At 62.1% G+C, this 20,149-nt stretch overlaps 1 protein-coding gene across 9 annotated transcripts in view; it reads left to right on the forward strand.

Annotated features, from left to right (window-relative positions):
* Positions 1 to 19,918, forward strand: part of CEP131 (centrosomal protein 131) — a 29,173-nt gene extending 9,255 nt beyond the window's left edge. For 2 of the 9 annotated variants that reach the window (XM_032241383.1, XM_032241379.1), the window contains 23 exons: positions 212 to 306; positions 3,633 to 3,747; positions 3,969 to 4,096; positions 6,289 to 6,402; positions 7,151 to 7,309; positions 8,912 to 9,029; positions 9,559 to 9,675; positions 9,824 to 9,992; positions 10,391 to 10,485; positions 11,053 to 11,277; positions 11,457 to 11,633; positions 12,233 to 12,358; positions 12,459 to 12,584; positions 13,332 to 13,448; positions 14,365 to 14,467; positions 15,026 to 15,227; positions 16,307 to 16,414; positions 16,537 to 16,654; positions 16,777 to 16,851; positions 17,806 to 17,948; positions 18,493 to 18,670; positions 18,778 to 18,941; positions 19,536 to 19,918. In XM_032241383.1, the coding sequence (XP_032097274.1) occupies positions 212 to 306; positions 3,633 to 3,747; positions 3,969 to 4,096; positions 6,289 to 6,402; positions 7,151 to 7,309; positions 8,912 to 9,029; positions 9,559 to 9,675; positions 9,824 to 9,992; positions 10,391 to 10,485; positions 11,053 to 11,277; positions 11,457 to 11,633; positions 12,233 to 12,358; positions 12,459 to 12,584; positions 13,332 to 13,448; positions 14,365 to 14,467; positions 15,026 to 15,227; positions 16,307 to 16,414; positions 16,537 to 16,654; positions 16,777 to 16,851; positions 17,806 to 17,948; positions 18,493 to 18,670; positions 18,778 to 18,941; positions 19,536 to 19,677 (3,114 nt within the window). In that variant the 3' untranslated portion in view covers positions 19,678 to 19,918. The other 7 variants (XM_032241384.1, XM_032241382.1, XM_032241386.1 and 4 more) reach the window with 6 other exon arrangements.
* Positions 19,919 to 20,149: the final 231 nt, after the last annotated feature.

The raw sequence follows: 20,149 nt of genomic DNA on the forward strand, positions 1-20,149 counted from the left end.
GGTTGGTGCCTCTCCCTGCGCTCAGGCCTGGCCTGAGCCCCCTCACGCCGCCTTACCGACCAGCGCTCCTGCCCTCTGATTACCTGTTGCCTTTGGGGTCGCCTGGGCCACCCCTCTGTTCTCTGACTCCATTTCTCCACAGCTGGCGGTGCTGAGCAAACTGGTGAGGGAGACCTTGCTGCTGAATTAGCCATTTCCTCCCTCTTTGCAGGAGGCCACAGGACCTGGAGGCTCCCGAGCTATCAACAACCTTCGAAGATCCAATAGCACCACACAGGTCAGCCAGCCTCGGAACAGCTCACCCAGGTAACCCCAAGGTCCTCGGTAACCCCAGCCCCCTCCAGGGACCTCCGGTGGCCCCGGCTGCTCCTCCCTGCCTCCACTCTGCCCTTCCTTCAGCTCAGTGGGTCCTGGGCCCTTGCTGGGTGGTGAGGCCTGGACTGACCTCATGGGCCAGCTCTGTCCCACGCCTCCTCTAGCACTGGGGTGGGAGGCCTGAGGCAGACACTGTCCTGCAGCACATCCCGCCTTCCTCCTGGCTGTCCCTGTGTCTGCTGGGATCCTGCCTGAGGGCTTCGCTGAAGCCCTTTCTAGCTGCCCTATGAATGTCAAAAGCTGTCATTGTGAGAGGAGGCAGCGCCGTGGCCCCATGCTGTGAGCCCCCCGTTCCCACCTTTGCCCACTTAAACTCTGCTGCTGTCCCTCGAGGCCTCCAAACTAGTGGCTGGGGAGGAGCTGTCTCGATGGCCCTGTGGGTGTTGAGGGGAGTGGCACCGGTGGTGGCCAGCAGCTTCTGGGGTGCACACCCTGTAGCCCAGAGCGGCAGGCAAGGCCCTGATACCACCTCCCACCAGGCATCACCCCTGAGAGACCAGGGCGCTCCCGTGGGTCTGTGGATCTAGTGAAGGCGGCGGCCACCACGCCCTGCCCAGCGCAGCCTTCGGGAGTTGCTTCCAGCTCAGGAAACAGCTTCTTGGGGTCCCACCAAGCAAGGGACTACTGGGCCAGCTAGTTGTGTGTGTGTGTGTGTGTGTGTGTGTGTGTGTGGTGTGTGGAGTGTGTGTGTGGAGTGTGTGGTGCGTGTGTGGTAGTTGGTGTGGTTGTGTGTGGTCTGTGTGTGTTGTGTGTGGTTTGTGTGTGGTGTGTAGTATGTGTGTTATGTGCTGTGTGGTGTGTGTATGTGTGTGTGGTTTGTGGTATGTGGTGTGTGGAATGTGTGTGTGGTGTGTATGTTGTCTGTGGTCTGTGTTATGTGGTGTGTGTACGGTGTGTGTGGCATGTGGTTGTGTATGGTGTGTATGTGTGGTATGTGGTGTGTGTGTGGTATGTGGTATGTGTGTGATGTGTTGTGTGTGGGGTTTGTGGTGTGTGTGGTATGTGGTTGTGTGTGGTGTATAGTGTGTGTGGTGTGTGGTATGTGTGTTATGTGTGTGTGGTTTGTGCTGTGTGTGTGGTGTGTGTTATGTGGTGTGTGGTGTGTGTGTTATGTGTTGTGTGTGTGGTATGTGGTGTGTGTGGTATGTGGTGTGTGTCGTGTGTGTGGTATGTCGTATGTGTTGGTGTGTGTGGTTGGTGGTATATGTGTGGTGTGTGTGGTGTATATGGTGTGTTGCGATGTTTGTGGTTGGTGGTGTGTTTGTGGTGTGTGTGGTATATGGTGTGTGGTGTGTGTGTGGGGTTTGTATTTGCATTTTCTGGTTGCTCTGGTGAGTTTTGTTTCTAGTGCTCATGATCCAGCAGTTGGGTTTTGTCCACTTTCTTGCAGTGGTTCCCAAAATGTGGTCCCTGGGAACCTGCTGGAAGCATCTGCCCTCTCACCCCAGACCCACCAGACAGGCTGGGCAGTTTTCAGAGCCCTCCGGGTGATCCTGCTGTGTGCTTGAGTTTGAGAACTAGGGGCCTCTGTTTTTATTTTTATTTTTGAGACAGTCTCGCTCTGCCGCCCAGGCAGGAGTGCAGTGGCACGATCTTGGCTTACTCTGCAACCTCCACCTCCTGGGTTCAAGCAGTTCTGCTTCAGCCTCCCAGGTAGCTGGGATTACAGACGTGTACCACCGTGCCCAGATAATTTTTTGTGTTTTTAGTAGAGACGGGGTCTCACCATGCTGGCCAAGCTGCTCTCGAGCTCCTGGCCTCAGCAGCTTTATTGCCACACAATTCACCTATTTAAAGGGTACAACTGGAATGTCAGTTGTCAGTGTATTCACAGGAGTGGTGCAGCTCTCACCACAGTCCATTTTAGAACACATTCATCACCCCAAAGAAAACCCCGCATTGGCCGATAGACACCCCCTCCCTCCCCCGGCACCTGGCCGCCGCTCCTGCATGCTGTCTCTGGGTTTGCCTGTTCTGAGCATCTCATGTAACCGGGATCGGGCAGCATGCAGCCCTCCTGTGGTGTGTGTCAGAGCGTCATCCTCTTTATAGCAGAATAATAGTCCAGCTTGTGCAGGGACCACAGTTCTGTTTTTATCACTGTATTTTTAAGACGGGGTCTCCCCCAGGCTAGCATGTAACGGTGCTGACATAGCTCACTGCCCTCCCAAACTTCTCAAATCAAGGGATCCTCCCGCTTCAGCCTCTGAAGTAGCTGGGACCACAGGCATGCACCACTGTGCCCAGCTAAATTTCTTCTTTCTTTGTTCCTTCCTTCCCTCTCTCCCTTCCTTCCTTCTCCTCCTTCCTCCTGCCTGCTTCCCTCCTTCTCCTCTTCCTCCCCCTCCTTTCTCTCTCCATCCTCCCCCTCTTCCTCCTTCTGTTCCTCCCCCATCTTTCTTCCTTCTCCCCCTTCTTTCCTCCCCCCCTCCTCCTCTTCCTTCTTCTTTGTCTTCCTCCTTCTTCCTTCCTCCTCCTCCTTCTCTCTCTCTCTCTCTCACTCTCTTTTTTTGGTGGACACAAGACCTCACTATGTTGCCCAGGCTGGTCTTGAACTCCTGGGCTCAAGCAATCCTCCCACCTTGTCCTTCCTAAATGCTGGGATTACAGGCATGAGCCACCACCCTCAGCCAGGCCACAGTTTTGATCCCAACTGATCAATTGTGTTTGGTGCAGCTGTGGCCTCCCATTGGGCAGGGTGGCAGGAGGCAGTGGCCATCAGCCCACGCCTTCCAGCTGTGCTTCCCCATCCGCTCTGAGCAGCAGGCGTGTGTGGCTCCTTGTTCACAGGGAAGAGGGTGGCAGCAGAGGCAGCCCCGGTACGTAAGGACCTCGGTGGGCAGCTGGGTGCAATGGCTCACGCCTATGATCCCGGCACTCTGGGATGCCAAAGTGAGAGGATCTCTTGAGCCCAGGAGTTTGAGACCAGCCTGGGTAACATAACCAAGACCTTGTCCCTACTGACGTTTAAAAAAAGAGAGAAAGGAAAAACAAACACGGCCCTTGTCCCCAGAAACCTGTGATCGGTGTGGCTGATGAAACTCACAGGGGCTTCTGATGGAAGCTCACTCTGAAGGCCTGCTTCACCGAGGAGCCCTGGCCGGGTGCGCTGGGCAGATCGGGGCTTTGGACCTGGAAACAGTTGCTGCTAGTGCCTTGGACCGTCCATCCTTGAGGGACCTGCCCTGTCCGTGTGCCTGACGTCGGCTCCCTGGTCGGTGACTCTTTGCTTGCATACTGCCGTCTCTCGGACACAGGTTGACAGAGCCCGCGGACTTCCTGACGCTCTTCGAGGGCAGCCCCAGCGGGAGAAAGAGGCTGGCCAGCCTGCGCACAGCCCCCAGCGAGAAGGGAGCCACCTGGAACGTCCTGGTAAGGTGGTGTGTGGCGGCTCGTCCTGGTCTCATAGATGGGGTTGTGGCCTGGTTCCTAATTGCAAAAGGGCACTGTGGGGAGGTGACGCCCTGTGACATCCACTGCCTGTGCAGGGAGTCGGGGGCTCCTCCTGCTTGTGGGAGAGGCGGGGCTGGACAGGGAACGGGTGGGGTGTCTGGGTGTGTGCGGGCGGTGTCATGGGCTAAGCTGTTTGACAGGATGACCGGCCCCGGGACTTCACCTTGCCCTCCAATGCCCTGAGTTCCAGTGCCCTTGACTCACCGGCGGGCCCGCAGAGGAAAGAATGCCCCGTTACCCTGGCCCCCAACTTCACTGCTAACAACAGGTATGGCCTGTGCAGGTGCCAGGACGGGCACCCCGGGAGGCTCCCAGAGGGGAGACCGCGTGTATCTTTGTCTTGTTGATGGCTGGTTCAGGGTGCTTTGGACTGAATGAATGAATGAGTGAGTGCATGAGTGAGTGAGTGAAAGAATGGCTTTCTTTCTCCAAAGGCTCAGGGAGGAGGCTGCCAGGTGGCGTCTTGCACCTACGGGGGTCTCGGCCCAGGCTTGGCTCTTGAAGAGTTTTGGGCCTTAGGGAGGCTCATGTGAGGCTGGGAAGGTGGGGTCCGGGGAGAGGCCTTGTCTGAGGAGGCTTGTTGGGAGCCTGGGGAATCCCCAGAAGAAACGGACCCCAGGCGGCTGCCTCTGAGCCTTCACGGAGCAAGAGTGCTCCTTGGGCTAGGCCTCAGGGGACCCATGAGACAAGGGACTGGGGACACATTTTCCACCGGCGTTTAGAGCCTTCACCAAAGGAACAGTTTCAGGAGAGACCGTGTGGTTTATTCGCCAGGGTTGGCACAGGAAGAATTCTTGCGTTTGGTTTTTTTTTTTTTGAGACGGTATCTCGCTCTGTCGCCAGGCTAGAGTGCAGTGACGCAATCTCGGCTCACCACAACCTCCGATTCCCTGGTTCAAGCAATTCTCCTGCCTCAGCCTCCCAAGTAGCTGGGATTATAGGTGTGCGCCACCATGCCCAGATAATTTTTGTATTTTTTTTTTTTTTAAGTAGAGAGGGGATTTTACCATGTTGGCCAGGATGGTCTCGATCTCCTGACCTCATGATCTTCCCACCTCGGCCTCCCAAAGTGCTGGATTACAGGCTGAGCCACCACCCCCAGCCGAATTCTTGCTTTTTAATTTACTTTTTAAGTTAGAGACAGGGTCTCATCTGTCACCCTCACTAGAGAGCACAGTCATAGTTCACTTCAGCCTTGACCTCCCGGGCTCAAGAGATGCTCCCCCGTCAGCCTTCAGAGTAGCTGGGACCACAGGTGCACACCACCATTCCTGGCTAATTTTTGAAGTCTCACTGTGTTGTCCAGGCTGGTCTCAAACTCCCGGGCTCATGCAATCCTCCCTCCTTGGCCTCTCGAAAAGCCCTGGGATTACAGGCGTGAGCCCCCATACCTGGCTCTAAAATTTACCTTAGCATATATCAGAGTGGTATGTGCACACACAGCCCAAGTGTCAGCAGCACACAGGCTTAAAATGGTAAATAGCAGACCCACTGCCCCTCCCACCCCTGGCCTCTGCTCCCCAGGAGCAGTGTCTTTCAAGCTATTTCTTCTAGTGTTTTCTTGAAAACACTTATGATTACATGCTATGCTGCTCATTCGTGAACAGCTCAAAATCAGTCATGGTAGGAATACTCACACCACCCAAACTGGCAAATGAGCCCTGCTCCGAAAACCAGCTGTTGAATGTTTGTGAGTGCAGGCTGGTGCCGGGCATGGGCTGATGTGGGTGCAGGCTGGTGCCAGGCATGGGCTGATGCGGGTGTGGGCTGGTGAGGGTGCGGGCTGGTGCCGGGCATGGGCTGATGTGGGTGTAGGCTGGTGAGGGTGCAGGCTGGTGAGGGTGCGGGCTGGTGCTGGGTGCAGGTGTGGGCTGGTGAGGGTGCAGGCTGGTGAGGGTGCGGACTGATGCAGGTGTGGGCTGGTGCTGGGTGCAGGCTGGTGTGGGTGTGTGCTGATGCTGGGTGTAGGCTGGTGCCAGGCATGGGCTGGTGGTGGGTGCGGGCTGGTGGTGGATGCGGGCTGGTGGTGAGTGCGGGTTGGTGAGGGTGCGGGCCAGTGTGGGTGCAGGTGCAGGGTGGTGAGGGTGCAGACTGGTGCAGGTGTGTGCTGATGCTGGGTATAGGCTGGTGTCAGGCATGGGCTGGTGCAGCTATGGGCTGGTGGTGGGTGTGGGTGGGTGCGGGCTGGTAAGGGTGTGGGCTGGTGTGGATGTAGGCTGGTGCAGGTGCAGGCTGGTGCCAGGCATGGGCTGGTGCAGCTACGGGCTGGTGGCAGGTGTGGGCTGTGTGTTGGTGCGGGCCATGGAAGGGGCCTGGGGACACCAGACCATGCTGCTGCCAGCATGTAGCAAGCACTGAAGGCCTCTGTCCCCACCCAGCCCGTGCCTTGAGTGTCGCTCTGAGATCCCAGGCATCCCCTCTGGAGGCCTGACTATTCCTGTCTCTCTTCTGGCCTGGCAGGAGCAACAAGGCAGCCGTAGGCAACTGCGTCACCACCATGGTGCACAACTGCTACACCCCCTCGGAGAGGGCGCCCCCACTCAAGAGCTCCAACCAGACCGCCCCCTCCCTCAAGTAAGGTCTTCTGGGGAGGCCACAGGGCTGCTGGGTCCAACCGCGGTCAGGGCACACAGTCCGTGCACAGAACACCTCGTGGAGCCACCCCCTGCCTGGCTCATCATCCATGTCCACTGCCCTCTGCTGTTCTCAGGTCAGGAGCTTCCTGCAGAGAGAATACAGCCCGAATTTGGTGGCACAGTGAAGCCATCCTGGGGTCCCCAGGAGGAAGCCAGGGCTCATCCAGAGCCCAGAAGGTGTCACAGCAGGGGTTGCCTGAGCAGAGCAGAGGAGCCCCCTGAGCCCACTGCATGGTCTCACTGGGACTGGCGATGGCCCTCGGGGTTTCTCAAGTTTCCCTCTATTTTTAGTAGAGACGGGGTTTCACCATATTGGCCAGGCTGGTCTTAAACTCCTGACGTCAAGTGATCCACCCGCCTTGGCCTCCCAAGGTGCTGTGATTCCAGGTGTGAACCACCACGCCTGGCCTCTCAGTGTAATTTTAGTGAGAACTTACAGGCAAAGAGCTGGTTACCCTGGGTACCAGTGAATGGGGCCTTGTCAGGGCACAGGTGGTGTAGAGGCCAGGATGTGGCATGGGAGAGCTGGCCTGGCACCTCCCGCTGTCCCCCTCCCCACTGGCTGCCGGCCTGCCAGCACGCCTTTCAGACTCAGTCCTGGGACTCCCGAGAGCGAGCGCCTGCTGCCCGTGGGCCGAGCCGTTCCCCAGGCGCTGAGACGGGGCTGCTGTCTTCCTTCCTGTTAGCAACATCCTCAAGGCAGCCACCCGAGAGGGCAGTGAGAGCAGCGGCTTCGGGAAGCCACCAAAAAACATCTCCAGTGCCACCCACTCAGCCCGGAACAACGCTGGGGGCGCCACGAGCCTGCCTGGGCGGAAGGAGGTGACGGAGGAGGAGGCTGAGAGGTGACTGCCCTCGGGGCAGTGGGGGGCCTGAGGCCAGAACACGGGTGGGCAGAGGTCAGGGTCTGGGAGGCTCACACCTCTGAGGATAGAAATTTCCATTTGATAATTGTTTTAAAATATTGAGACTGAGCAGACCCATGTGGTGTGGTTCTGTTTACACGAAACACCCAGCAAAGGCACGTTTATCGGAAGGAAGTCGAGGGCTGGTGTGGGGCTGGTAGGAGGGCTCCTCCAGGGGCACTGGAACATTCCAGAACTGCACTTTGCCAATGGTCACACCGCTCTAGATTTGCTAAAAATCATTGACTTGTACACTGAAAATGGGTAGATTCTGTAGTATGGAAATTATATCTCAGTCACACTGTTAATTAGAGCAACGTTAAAGGCAAAGAAACTACAAAACTGAAAAAGCCAACACCCAAAGCTGGAGGGGGTGTGGGCGGAGCCTCCTGTGACCTTCGTTCCTTGTCAGGAGAGTCGCCAGGGTACCCCCTGCCTGGACCTTCGGAGCCTCCCCCTGATGGGGCCGCCAATTCCTCTGGCTAGGGAGGCCAGGCCTGTGGATGCAGTGGGTGGCAGGAGGGCCCCGGAGGGGACACGGGAAGACCACAGCTCCTTGAAGCCCCTGGCGCCGCCCAGGGCAGACCGCCCCTGAGCTGGGGCCCACACGTTCTGGGTTCTCTCTTGGTGCTTTTGCTGAGAGAATCCACACGTGGTCCCAAGAGCCAAGGGGAAGCACTGTTTTGTTGGATCAGTTTTTTTTTTTTTTTTTTGAGAGAGGGAGTTTCGCTCGTTACCCAGGCTGGAGTGCAATGGCGCGATCTCGGCTCACCGCAACCTCCGCCTCCTGGGTTCAGGCAATTCTCCTGCCTCAGCCTCCTGAGTAGCTGGGATTACAGGCACGCGCCACCATGCCCAGCTAATTTTTTTTGTAGTTTTAGTAGAGACGGGGTTTCACCATGTTGACCAGGATGGTCTCGATCTCTTGACCTCGTGATCCACCCGCCTCGGCCTCCCAAAGTGCTGGGATTACAGGCGTGAGCCACCGCGCCCGGCTGGATCAGTTTTACTGAGTATAATTTGTACACCTCAGAAGGTGGCCATGGTAAACGTGCAGTTCCACGAGTCTCCACCAGGGTGTGTAGTGCTGTCTACAGCCCAGCACAGCCCAGCACCCCCAGGCTTCCCTCGAGCTCCTCCCCGGTCTGTTCCCTCATGGCCCTGCCTTCTCTGCCCACCCTCTCTGTGGAGCCACTGCCTGGGGCCTGCGCTGGCGTGAACCCCGGGCTAGTTGCCTGTGGGTAGGGTCCCGGAGTCAGGTCATGGGCCTTGGAACCATTTGAACCATCCCACTTCCTGGCGATTATAAATAAGGCCACACAGGCCTACTGGGTAGACGTTTTCTCTCCCTGGGCATCTTCCCAGGAGGAAGGTTTCAGGTTTTAGTGGAGCTGGTCCAGGTGGGCAGGTCCTGCCGTGTGAAAAGGGCTACTGTGTGGTGCCGCTGGCCTCTCTCTCCCCAGCTGGACCTTCCGCCAGCAGCCAGCTGGCTCCTGCGGGACGCTGGTCCTGTCTTGGCCCTGAGCCCTGCTCTCTGGGCAGGTTTATCCACCAGGTGAACCAGGCCGCTGTCACCATCCAGCGCTGGTACCGTCAGCAGGTGCAGCGGCGCCGAGCAGGAGCTGCCCGCCTGGAGCACTTGCCGCAGGCCAAACAGGAGGTCAGTGTGGGCATCAGTCTCTCCACACTCCCTGGGGGGTCTGGCCCAGAATCTCAGGAGGTCAGCGTGGGCGTCAGTCTCTCCACACTCCCCGGGGGGTCTGGCCCAGAATCTCAGGGCTTTCAGTTTCTGGGACAGGTGGAATCGAAGCCTGTCTCTGGGTGCAGCACCCTCCATGACCCTGGGTCCCCACGGACAGGAGGATGGTCCTCACTGGCTCTCATCAGGGGCTGGGTGTCAGGAAACACCTGCTGGGTCTCTCCCAGGCTGGAGCGCCTCAAGAGGATGCTCCATGGGGCAGAGCTGTCTCTCTCGCGCTGCAACTGCTGGCCACCTGCAACACAGGGCTTGTCCTCTGTAGAGCAGAGAGATGGCAGGTTCAGGGTCTTGGTGGAGTCTCACCTTCCCTGCTGGCCCTGAGATTCCATGAACTCTAGGGGGCTCCAGGGCGTTTGGGGGGAACCCCCAGTCTGGGTCTGGATTCTGTGTTCCAGATGTCTACACCACATGGCACTGGCTTCTTTGGCAGGAGCAGCGGCAGCTGCTGGGCGAGGGGACCCTCCTGGACCTGCACCAACAGAAAGAGGCTGCCAGGAGGAAGGCCCGAGAGGAGAAGGCACGCCAGGCCAGGCGAGCAGCCATTCAGGTGCCCGGGCTGACCACGTAGGGACTGTTGGGCCTGACCAGGGGTCTGCTGCTGGGGCTTCCTGGGCCCTGGGACACTCAGGGCAGTTTGGCTGGGAGCTTGGGTCGTCCTCTCCCGGAGATGGCACTCAGCGATGCTCCCACTGCAGGAGCTGCAGCAGAAACGAGCTCAGAGAGCCCAGAAGGCGAGCACTGCTGAGCGGGGACTGCCCGAGAATCCCCAGGAGACCAGAGCGCCAGGGATGCGGCGGCCTGCTCAAGAGCCGTCCCCCACGCTGGGTGGCACTGCCCACCAGGCCCTCAAGGCCAACAATGCTGGTGAGAGTGGCTCAGTGCCCACCCTGCTCTGGGGGGTGGGCTGCAGCCGGGAAGGTGGTGCAGCCCCTGCGGAGCTTGGCCCCCTGTGCTGCTCCCATGTTGGCGGCCCCCAGTCCTCGGAGTTAGGGGCCTTGGCCCCCAGCTGACCTGACGAGGGTGCTGAGACCTTGACAGACAAATGGGCCTGGACATAGGGGCCCTATGGAGCAGAAGGCCTGGAAGGTGGGGTGGCACTCTGCCCCCACAGCTGCACACCCAGAGGGCTGTGGCTCCCCAGTGGCTCCTCTGCTTCTATGGTCACCTCTGCCTCCCCCACGCCTGGCTCCTTCCCAGGGGCACCTCCAGAGCCGCTGTCCCCATGGGATGGCACCGGTGGGATGGTGTGTTCTGCTGCACAGGTGCTGGCCTCCCCGCCGCAGGCCCTGGAGACCGCTGCCCACTCACCTCCGACTCATCTCCAGAACTGCAGCAGCCTCCAGAGGACAGGATGCAGGTCTGGGCATAGCTGTCTTTCCCTCACTCGTGGTTTTGGCTTCAAGGGCTGCTTCCATGCCAGGGGTGTCCTGAGCCCAGCTTATCCTAGCCCCTCCTCTGCTGTGGGGCCACTTGTGCCTGGAGAGGCCACCCAGGAGAGGTCTTCTTGCTCTGATGCGTGGTGCTGGCTGTCCCGGGGGAAGCCTTCACTGGGGTGGAGTCCTCTTGGGTTTGTGCAGATTCCTGGGGTGGGGGGCCCTGCAGCCTTGTCCGTGGAAGAGGAGCTTCTGGCTCCGAAGGTGATGTGACAGTTCCCAGCCTGCTCAGTGGGGGGGCCAGGTGGCTCACTGCCCACTTTCCTGGAGTAGGGTGCTGGGAGGAGTGCCTGGTGGCTGGAGCTATTCCGGGTTTGAGCAGCTGCAGAGGGCGGGTGGGAAAGTCTGAGGCCTGGCCTCACCTTCCAGAGGCCGAATGTTGGGACTGGGGAGCTCCGGCGGTACCTTCGGGGCTCTGCAGTTGGCTTCCTACGAAGGGCTGTCTCGGCCACCGGCAGCCTTGCTGCATCTGTCCTCCTGCTCTATTGCAGGACGTTCCCGCCCAGGATGCAGCTGGGGACAACCAGGAGATGGTGGCCCCAAGCAGGGGCAGTGCCAAGTCTGGGGGGCCACTGGAGGAGCTGCTGCATACACTGCAGCTGCTGGAGAAGGAGCCAGAGCCGCTGCCCTGCCCCAGGGTCCGTCACAAGGGCAGATACGCCTGGGCCAGCGAGGTGGCCGAGGTGTGCGCCCTGCCCTGCCCAGCCTGGCCGCTGGCGCATCCACACAGAATGCAGTGCCTGTGGGGGTTGGGAAAATGGGGTGCCAGGGCTCCTCCTTACTTTGGTCGGGACCCTCCCTCCCAGAGCCCAGCCTCGGCTGCCACCCCTGCCCCTGGGGACCCCAGTCCTCAGGCTGCCCTGATAGCCCCCAATGCTGGGCTCCTGTCCCACAGGAGGATGACGCCAGCTCTCTGACAGCTGATAACCTGGAGAAATTTGGAAAACTCAGCGCGTTCCCTGAACCCCCTGAGGATGGGACGCTGCTCTCAGAGGCCAAGCTACAAAGCATCATGAGCTTCTTGGATGAGATGGAGAAGTCGGGGCAAGACCAGCTGGACCCCCAGCAGGAGGTGGCCCCTTACCAGACTGCACCTGGCCCCCAGGGGAGGAGGTTCCTCACCAGCCCCCACCCAGCCGCCAGGAGGCGGCGGTCCCTCACCATGTACCCACCCAGTTAGTAGCCCCCCATGGGGCTCTCTGACGGTGGAGGCGGCAGGGCCAGCATTCCCCATACTGCTCTCCCCCAGCCTCCTGCCCCCACCCCGAGCCTCCTCCCTGAGCCCTGTGTGGGTGGCCAGTCATGGCCTCCAAAACCCTGCTGTCCCCTGGGCCACTGGTTGGTTTATCCTGGGTGAACACCAGTGGCCAGGCTAAATGGAGCAGTGACGTGAACTTTATTGCCACAGGGCCCAAAGCTCAGAAGTGCATAGAACTTTTTAAGTGGTCTGTTTCTTACTCCTGAGGCCATGGCCCCGTTTCCTGTAGAATAATGAAACCACCTCTGCCGGGTGGCCCGCCACCTGCCACCTGCCGCCTGGCTTCCCGTGGGCGCCTCTGCGTGCAGCGGCACCTCTGTCTCCAGAGGGCAGGGCTCCAGGGCATTGTGTCAGGTCCTCGGCAGCCTCCCTGTCCTCTGCCACTGCCGCCTGATGCTTGACTGTGTCTGCAGGGGCAGGTGCCACAGGCGGGTCTGGGGCCCCTGGAGCCAGGGTCCGAGGTGGGCACGTCTGTGATGCGGCTGAAGCTGGAGGTGGAGGAGAAGAAGCAGGCCATGCTGCTGCTGCAGAGAGCGCTGGTAACGCCCTGCACTGCTCACCCCAGGCCCTGCGGCCCCCTGCCCGCCGAGGCTGGGCCTGTGGGTCCCAGCGTCTCCCTCCTCTGCCTACACCCTGCAGGCACAGCAGCGAGACCTCACAGTCCGGCGGGTCAAGGAGACAGAGAAGGCGCTGAGCCGGCAGCTGCAGCGGCAGAGGGAACACTATGAGGCCACCATCCAGCGGCACCTGGCCTTCATCGACCAGGTGAGACTACAAAGGCCCAGACCCAGCACGTGGCTCGCAGAGACTTCCAGAGCCAGGGGCTTCCCACGGCCCGGGAGCTGCTTCTGCTCTTGGAGGTCACAGGAGTGTCCGCTGGACGCATTCCAAGCCTTTCCTGTGCCATTTGCAGCTGTCCGTGCCCTGGAGAGGTCCCTCCTGTCTTTACCCAGAGCTGTCCCAAGGCAAGGTAGTGGGGGCATCAGCTGGCCCCTTGGCTTGGTCGAAGCCCTGGTTGGATCCTATTCTGTTTTTTTTTTTAATTTTTTTTTTTGGTTTGGATCCTATTCTGGAGAGAACTGTAGGTCTGGGGTCCATGGAAAAAGCAGTGGCCTCCGGGGAGTGCTTGGTGGCTGTCGTAGGTGTGTCCTGACCTAGGGTCTGGCCTGGGGCTGTCAGTGAAGCTGGTATGGTCCTGATACCCTTTGGCAGGCAATGGCCTCCTCCAGGGCTGGGTGATGGGCATGAAGGACCTGCCCTCATCCCAGGAAGACCCTGACACTACTGTTGGGGGCGGGCTGGGGCTTCTCTGATACCTGCCGGGTGAGGATGAGATGGCAGATGCAGGCCTGGGCCTGAGTTTGCACACATGCCCTCCCACTGGCCCCACAGTCCACCCACAAACCTGGGAGGGGCGGCCCCAGGGAAGGGGAGGGGCTCAGCCTCCCTGGGAGGCTGGGAAGGTCTCCTCCATCAGGGGTCCTGCTGCCTCACCTCTGGTCAACAACACAGCTGATTGAAGACAAGAAGATCCTGAGTGAAAAGTGTGAAGCTGTGGTGGCTGAGCTGAAGCAGGAGGACCAGAGGTGCTCTGAGCGTGTGGCCCAGGCGCAGGAGCAGCATGAGCTGGTGAGGCCTTGCTCCCCAATATCGGCTCCCCAGGCCTGGCTCACAGGCCAGGCACAGCCGGCACAGCTCACAGAACAGGGCCGGACTTGGAGTCCTCATTCCTGCCTTGGAGTATCAGGGCCACAGGGGTGGCTAGGGCTGTCTGGGGGCACTGCAGCACCGAGCTGGGCCCCTCCTGCCTCTCTAGCTGCCAGGCCCTGGGGCGGGGCTGTGGGCCTGGTGTGAGTGCTCCCCTGTCACAGATGTGGACGCCCAGCTTCTGCCTGGCCACAGCACAATGGCCATGGACCCAGGAGCCTCTGCCCGGCCTGCCCCACCACCGGGTTCCTGGGGCACTGGCCCTGCTCTCTCTATTGACCAAGTGTTGGTCGAGCACTGACGCCTGGCCCTCCTCCTGCTGTGTGGGCAGGAGCTGGTTCAAAGGCCCACTCATTCCCCGGGGGCTCAGCCTCCCTGGCTGTGCTTCCCACCAGCTTGGGCAGCAATGGTCCTGAGCCCAGGCTCTGAGTGGGAGTGGCACTGGCATTTTAAAATCCCTGCGCGTGACCGTGGCTGACAGCTGAGGCTGAGGACTTACGGTCACATGGGAGAATACAGGCTCAGGCTGTCCGGCAGGCAGTCACACCCCTCCCTGGGGCAGGGCCTCTGCAGGCTGACGGCTGCCCTCCCGTGTCTCAGGCCACAAGGTGTGTGGCAGGCGGGCCTGGGTCTCCTGCCTGGCCCTGGGTGCTGGGGAGGAGCGGTGGCTCTCTGGAGCCACGTGTGTGTCTCGGGGCAGCACACACACTCACCTACGAGAGCCGGCCTTGTGCTGGTGATCCTGGAAGGCTGGCACCTGCCCGTGCCCACGGGGTGGTGAAGGGACGGGGTGTCCTTCGAATCGTTTCTTCCTGACATCCTGTGCTCCTGGTTGTAGGAGATTAAGAAACTCAAAGAAATAATGAGCGCCACGGAGAAAGTCCGCCGGGAGAAGTGGATCAGTGAGAAAACCAAGAAGATCAAGGAGATCACTGTCCGAGGTGTGCCGTCCCCTCCCAGAGCCGGCAGGCGTTGGGTGGGTGCTGTGGGGCTGGGCTGCTTTTGAGAGAACCGTAACTTCAGGCACTCATGTAGCCTAAGACCTTCCTGGCAGAAGTGAACGCTCATGCCAGACCACGCCTATGCGGCCTGCCTCCTCTGCAGCCTCTGCTGGGATCCTGGGGGCAGGTGGGCTCCACGTAGGAGGCTGGCCTGGCCCCCATCACCCAGGCAGTGGCCTGAACTGAGGGGCTCAGTGTGTCCCTTCCTCAGGGCTGGGCTGGGGGAGATTGGGAGTTCATGGGTAACTGTGGCACGTGGCCCTGCCATGGGAAGCAGAGTGAGCCAGAGGAGGAGGCAGGTATGGGTGGGGGAAGGGGGCTGGAGGCTGGTGGGTGTCGGGGTCTGAAGGGACCTCGGACCCTTGGTGGGCAGGGTCCCCCCAGGGCCTGAGACAGGCTGGTCTTGTGCCAGGGTTGGGTTTCTGGGCTCCCCCTCGGCTGGACTTGGCCCCGGCCCGTGTGGCGGGGTGTCCCCTGTAGCTGGTGCCCCGCCCCCAGGCCTGGAGCCGGAGATCCAGAAGCTGATTGCCAGGCACAAGCAGGAGGTGCGGAGGCTCAAGAGCCTGCACGAGGCGGAGCTGCTGCAGTCGGACGAGCGGGCCTCGCAGCGCTGCCTGCGCCAGGCCGAGGAGCTGCGGGAGCAGCTGGAGCGCGAGAAGGAGGCGCTGGGCCAGCAGGAACGCGAGCGCGCTCGGCAGCGGTGGGTGGTGGCCCCGGGCTAGCGGGGCCAGGACTCTCAGGGCATGGAGTCAGGGCAACCTTGAAGGCCGGAGCAGGGTTCCCTTGTTGGGGTGGGTGAGGGTCTCAGTGCAGCATCAGGGAGGTCGCAAGGCACTTGGCTCTGGGAGCCCTGGGGGGCTTAGACTCCTCAACTGGGCCAGCAGCCTCGGGCGCATGTCTGCAGTCCCTGCCCACCAAGGTCTTCGGGGTTCCGCACATGTTTCCCAGGGCTAGGGCCTGGAACCCCCACCAGACGTCCACTGTTTCGGAGCCGGCCCCAGAGCAGCTAACCTGTGGATGAGAGGCCTTGAGGCCCCTCCAGCTCTGACCTTGGGGCCCAGGGACGGTCTCCTTGCTTTCATTGGCTTGGGGTCTGAGGGGTGACTGCTGCTGTCACATCCTGAGCCCTGGGGGCTGGGGATGTGCCCAGTGGAGGTCAGGCTTTGTGGGCCAGGGGGCCAGTGGGCAGCCCCTTCTGCGCTGTCTACGCCTCCAGGACAGAGCCTGGGAGCCATCCTCCCCTCTCCGGCCTGTTGCCTGTGGCGGCCGGTCCTCCCCAGATGCAGCTCCGCTGGTCTCCCGGCCTCTCCCTGAAGGTGGGGTCAGGATGAGGGCCTGGCTCGAGCTTGCTCAGGTACCCTGGTACCCTCAGGCCAGAGGCAGGGGAGGTGGATGAGGCCCTGCCAGGCACCTGCCTCCTGCCTCCTGCCCTCCATGCCAGCCTGGCAGTGCTGAACACAGCGAGGCTGGCACTTGGGCTGAGGGAAAAGGGAGCCTGGACGCAGCTCCACAGCCACTTCCCAAAGTGCCACGAGGGCCTGGAGCTCAGGGAGTGGCAGCGCTGGGCTGACGGGCAGGGTTCTTGTGGCCTTGCCTGCCCCCGAGGCCTCCCCTGCTCCTGGGCTATGGCTGAGGGGGAGCGTTCGGCTCCAGACTGGGCTGCCGAAGGGCTGCTCTCGAGGTCTGAGCCAGGCCTGTGTCTGGCCTGTTCCCCTGCGGTAGGTGGGTCCTGGGACCGCCTGTCCCCGCACGCATGAGCCAGTCCTGCCTGTCCCGCAGGTTCCAGCAGCACCTGGAGCAGGAGCAGTGGGCACTGCAGCAGCAACGGCAGCGTCTGTACAGCGAGGTGGCCGAGGAGAAGGAGCGGCTGGGCCAGCAGGCAGCCAGGTGTGCCCAGGGGACACACCCTCGCCCAGGGACCCTCACCCGCTGACCCCTCACCCACTGTCCTCTCCCGCCCTTGACCCCTGGCCTACTGACCCCCTCATTTGCTGACCCCTCGGCCACAGGCAGCGGGCAGAGCTGGAGGAGCTGAGGCAACAGCTGGAAGAGAGCAGCTCTGCGCTGACCCGAGCCCTGCGGGCGGAGTTTGAGAAAGGCAGGGAGGAGCAGGAGCGCCGGCACCAGGTCTGGGTCGAGGAGGCTGCGCCGGGCGGGGTTGGGGAGGGGAGGTTGGTTAAGGGGGATGGGGGCGGCTGGGTAGGGGCTGGGGGGTGGGGGCTGACTGGTCTCTTATGCCTGCCCCCCAGATGGAGCTGAAGGCCCTGAAGCAGCAGCTGGAGCTGGAGAGGCAGGCATGGGAGGCCAGCTCCGCCAGGAAGGAGGTGGGGACCTGGGAGCCCACGTGGGCAGGGGTTGGCGGCTGCCGGGATCGGCTCTGCTGCTGTGGCATCCTGGGGCCTCGTTTCTGGGAGTCATGTCTGGCTGCATGGGGTTGTCTTCTGAGCTGATGCTGAGCATGTTGCTTTCAGCCCATCTTTTGTGCGGACTCTGGAAGGATCCAGGGTGCCTGGGGCGCATCCTCTGTGGTCCAAGAACAAGTGTCATCCCCCTTGGTAGGGGCTGCTATGCCCATGCACCCCATAGCTATTCCACTGACACTCAGATGTACAGAGAGGCACATGCACAACAGGGCTCCCCTTAGCCTCTGGGGCCTTCCGAGGGGGTGGCCTCTGCCACGGTGACAGTCCCACACACATTCTCACCAGCCATGCCTGCCACGAGACCACTGTCCAGGCTGACCACGCCCGTCACCTGGGTGGATGTCGCCCAGCAGCCAGGCAGGCTGTGGCAGTGGATGCCTCCAGGCTCAGGGGGACGTGCCCAATGCAGGCCTTTGGGGCCCGGGGCTGGGCACGTGAAATTCCATAGGCATTTCAGTTGTTTCTAAGAGGCTGCCTGGGTGGGCTCTCACTGCCTGGGCTTGGGGACCCAGGCCCTGCCCTCAGTAACATGGCAAATCTGACTTTCCCGGTCCACCTGGTAGCAGGTGGTGGCCTCAGGTCGTCAGGGCTGTGGGTCTGAGGGAGGGGACCCTGAGCTGTGTGTCGTCATAGTCTCTGGCACGCCTGTGCCCACACTGGGTCCTGATGACAGGATGTGGTGCGCCCCAGGGCGGGAGTCGAGAGGGGAAGGCTCCTTGCCCCGCTGTGGCTCAGAACCTGGAGCCCTCCAGGACCCCGAGGCTGGCCCTGGCCCCACCCTCGGCTTCCCGCATCCACTGCCTTTTGAGGGCCGGCTCCCAGTGGTGACCCCCAAGGCGGCACGTGTTCCCCCAGGAGGCGTGGCTGCTGAACCGGGAACAGGAGCTGAGGGAAGAAATCCGGAAAGGCCGGGACAAGGAGATTGAGCTTGTCGTTCACCGGCTGGAGGCCGACATGGCGCTGGCCAAGGAGGAGAGCGAGCGGGCTGCCGAGAGCCGGTGAGGCCCGCCACGCGGGGGCACAGCTGGGTTGCCCGGGGGGGCCCGCCACGCGGGGGCACGGCTGGGTCGCCGGCTGGGGGGCCCGCCACGCGGGGGCACGGCTGGGTCGCCCGGTGAGGCCTGCCACGCGGGGGCACAGCTGGGTCGCCCGGTGAGGCCTGCCATGCGGGGGCACGGCTGGGTCACCTGGGGGGGCCCGCCACGAGGGGGCACGGCTGGGTCGCCCGGTGAGGCCCGCCATGCGGGGGCACAGCTGGGTCGCCCGGGGGGGCCCGCCACGAGGGGGCACGGCTGGGTCGCCGGCTGGGGGCCTGCCACGAGGGTGCATGGCCGGGTCGCCCGGGGGGGCCCGCCATGAGGGGGCATGGCTGGGTCGCCGGCCAGGGGGGCCCGCCACTAGGGGGCACGGCTGGGTCGCTGACTGGGGGGGCCCGCCACGAGTACGCACGGCTGGGTCGCCAGCTGGGGAGGCCCAGGAGCCAAGGTGCGAGGACCCGTGTGTGTCTGGGCTGCAGTGACCCTGCCCTCCCCCCAACGCCAGCATCAAGCGCTTACGGGACAAGTATGAGGCAGAGCTCTTGGAGCTGGAGCAGTCGGAGCAGAAGCTTCAGGAGCGGTGCTCAGAGCTGAAGGGCCAGCTTGGGGAGGCCGAGGGGGAGAACCTGCATCTGCAGGGCCTCGTGCGGCAGAAGGAGCGAGCGCTGGAGGACGTGCAGGCGGTGAGCGAGCGGGCGGGTGGCGGGTGGACAGTGGATGCCCCAGGCCCCTCCTGCCTGCACGCAGCCACTCGCTGGCAGCTGGCTCACCGCCTCCTGTGGCTGCCCAGATGAACCAGCAGCTCACCAGTGAGCGCAGCAACGTGGCTCAGGTGATTCGCCAGGAGTTCCAGGACCGGCTGGCAGCCTCCGAGGAGGAGACGCGGCAGGCCAGGGCCGAACTGGCCGCGCTGCAGGCCCGGCAGCAGCTGGAGCTGGAGGAGGTGCACCGGAGGTGGGCGGCGGGGGCTGCAGGGCTGGAGGCGGAGGCGGGGCAGGGGGGCGGGCAGGACCCCAGGAGGTGCAGGCAGAGCGCTGTGCGCAGAGGCTGGTGTGGTTAGGGCCCAGGAGACCAGGATCTGTTTTCCTCCCTGGCACTTAGTCCGGGGTGTCGGCCATCCCTGTTGGAGCACCTGAGTGCATCAGGTCTGGGCCTGGCCAGTTCTCTGAGGAGGCAGCTCCCATGGCCCTGGGCTGGGTGGACAAGCGCTGACAGAGCCAGGGCGCTGTGAGGTTCCCAGCAAGTGCCCTCCATGAGGGTCCTGCCTCCTTCCTGTGCCACCTGCTGCCAGGGCTGAGAGGCAAGTGTGGGCAAGGCTTCCGACCCCATCTGGTACCAGGCCTCCTCAGGGGTGTCCAGGGTCACTCCAGGGGCCCATGTTGGGTCCTGACTTATAGCAGGGGGGTTCCCCGGACACCTGCCTGGGCCAGCCACCGGAGTCATGGTCAGCAGGGCTGGGACTGGGCTCCCCCGTGCACTGTGAGTGCTGCAGGAGAGTCGGGCCGTGGGGCGGAGGCCGTGCTGAATCCCACCATGTACCCCCCACAGGGTGAAGACAGCCCTTGCGAGGAAGGAGGAGGCCGTGAGCAGCCTGCGGACCCAGCATGAGGTGAGTCCCTGCGGCCAGCCCTGTGGGACCCCGGGGCGGGGAGTGGGCCTGACCCTGCGGGTGTGTTGCAGGCTGCGGTGAAGCGGGCCGCCCACCTAGAGGAGCTGCTGGAGCAGCACAGGCGGCCTGCGCTGAGCAGCAAGTGACCAGGGACACCAGGACACCGTCCACAGACAGAAGGCAGAGGACAGAGGACAGAGGGTGGACTTGGGCTGGAGGTCACGGGGTCGCCTGCCTGCCCCCCGCAGAGGCCGGTGTTGGAGATGCCAGCGGCCAAGCACCTGTGGCTGCATTTTATCAGTAAAGGGGCCGCTTTTTTCAATGCCTCGAGTGACTGACTGCCTTGCCTTCTCTCCTGGGCTGGAGCCCACCCAAGACCCCCCGAGCAGCCAGGCATGGGTTTGGCTCTCTCCCTTCCACTTCCCTCTACAGTCTGTGCAGGCTGACCAGGAAATCATGAGGCTTGGCCATCCGTCCCCCAGCTAGCAACCCGTAGCACTCAGCCAGCAACTCCCCAGCACTCAGCCAGCAACTCCCCAGCACTCAGCCAGCA

This window comes from Sapajus apella, unplaced genomic scaffold (assembly GCF_009761245.1).
Source record: "Sapajus apella isolate SASKATOON/1434 unplaced genomic scaffold, GSC_monkey_1.0 scaffold48, whole genome shotgun sequence".
Taxonomy (NCBI): domain Eukaryota; kingdom Metazoa; phylum Chordata; class Mammalia; order Primates; family Cebidae; genus Sapajus; species Sapajus apella.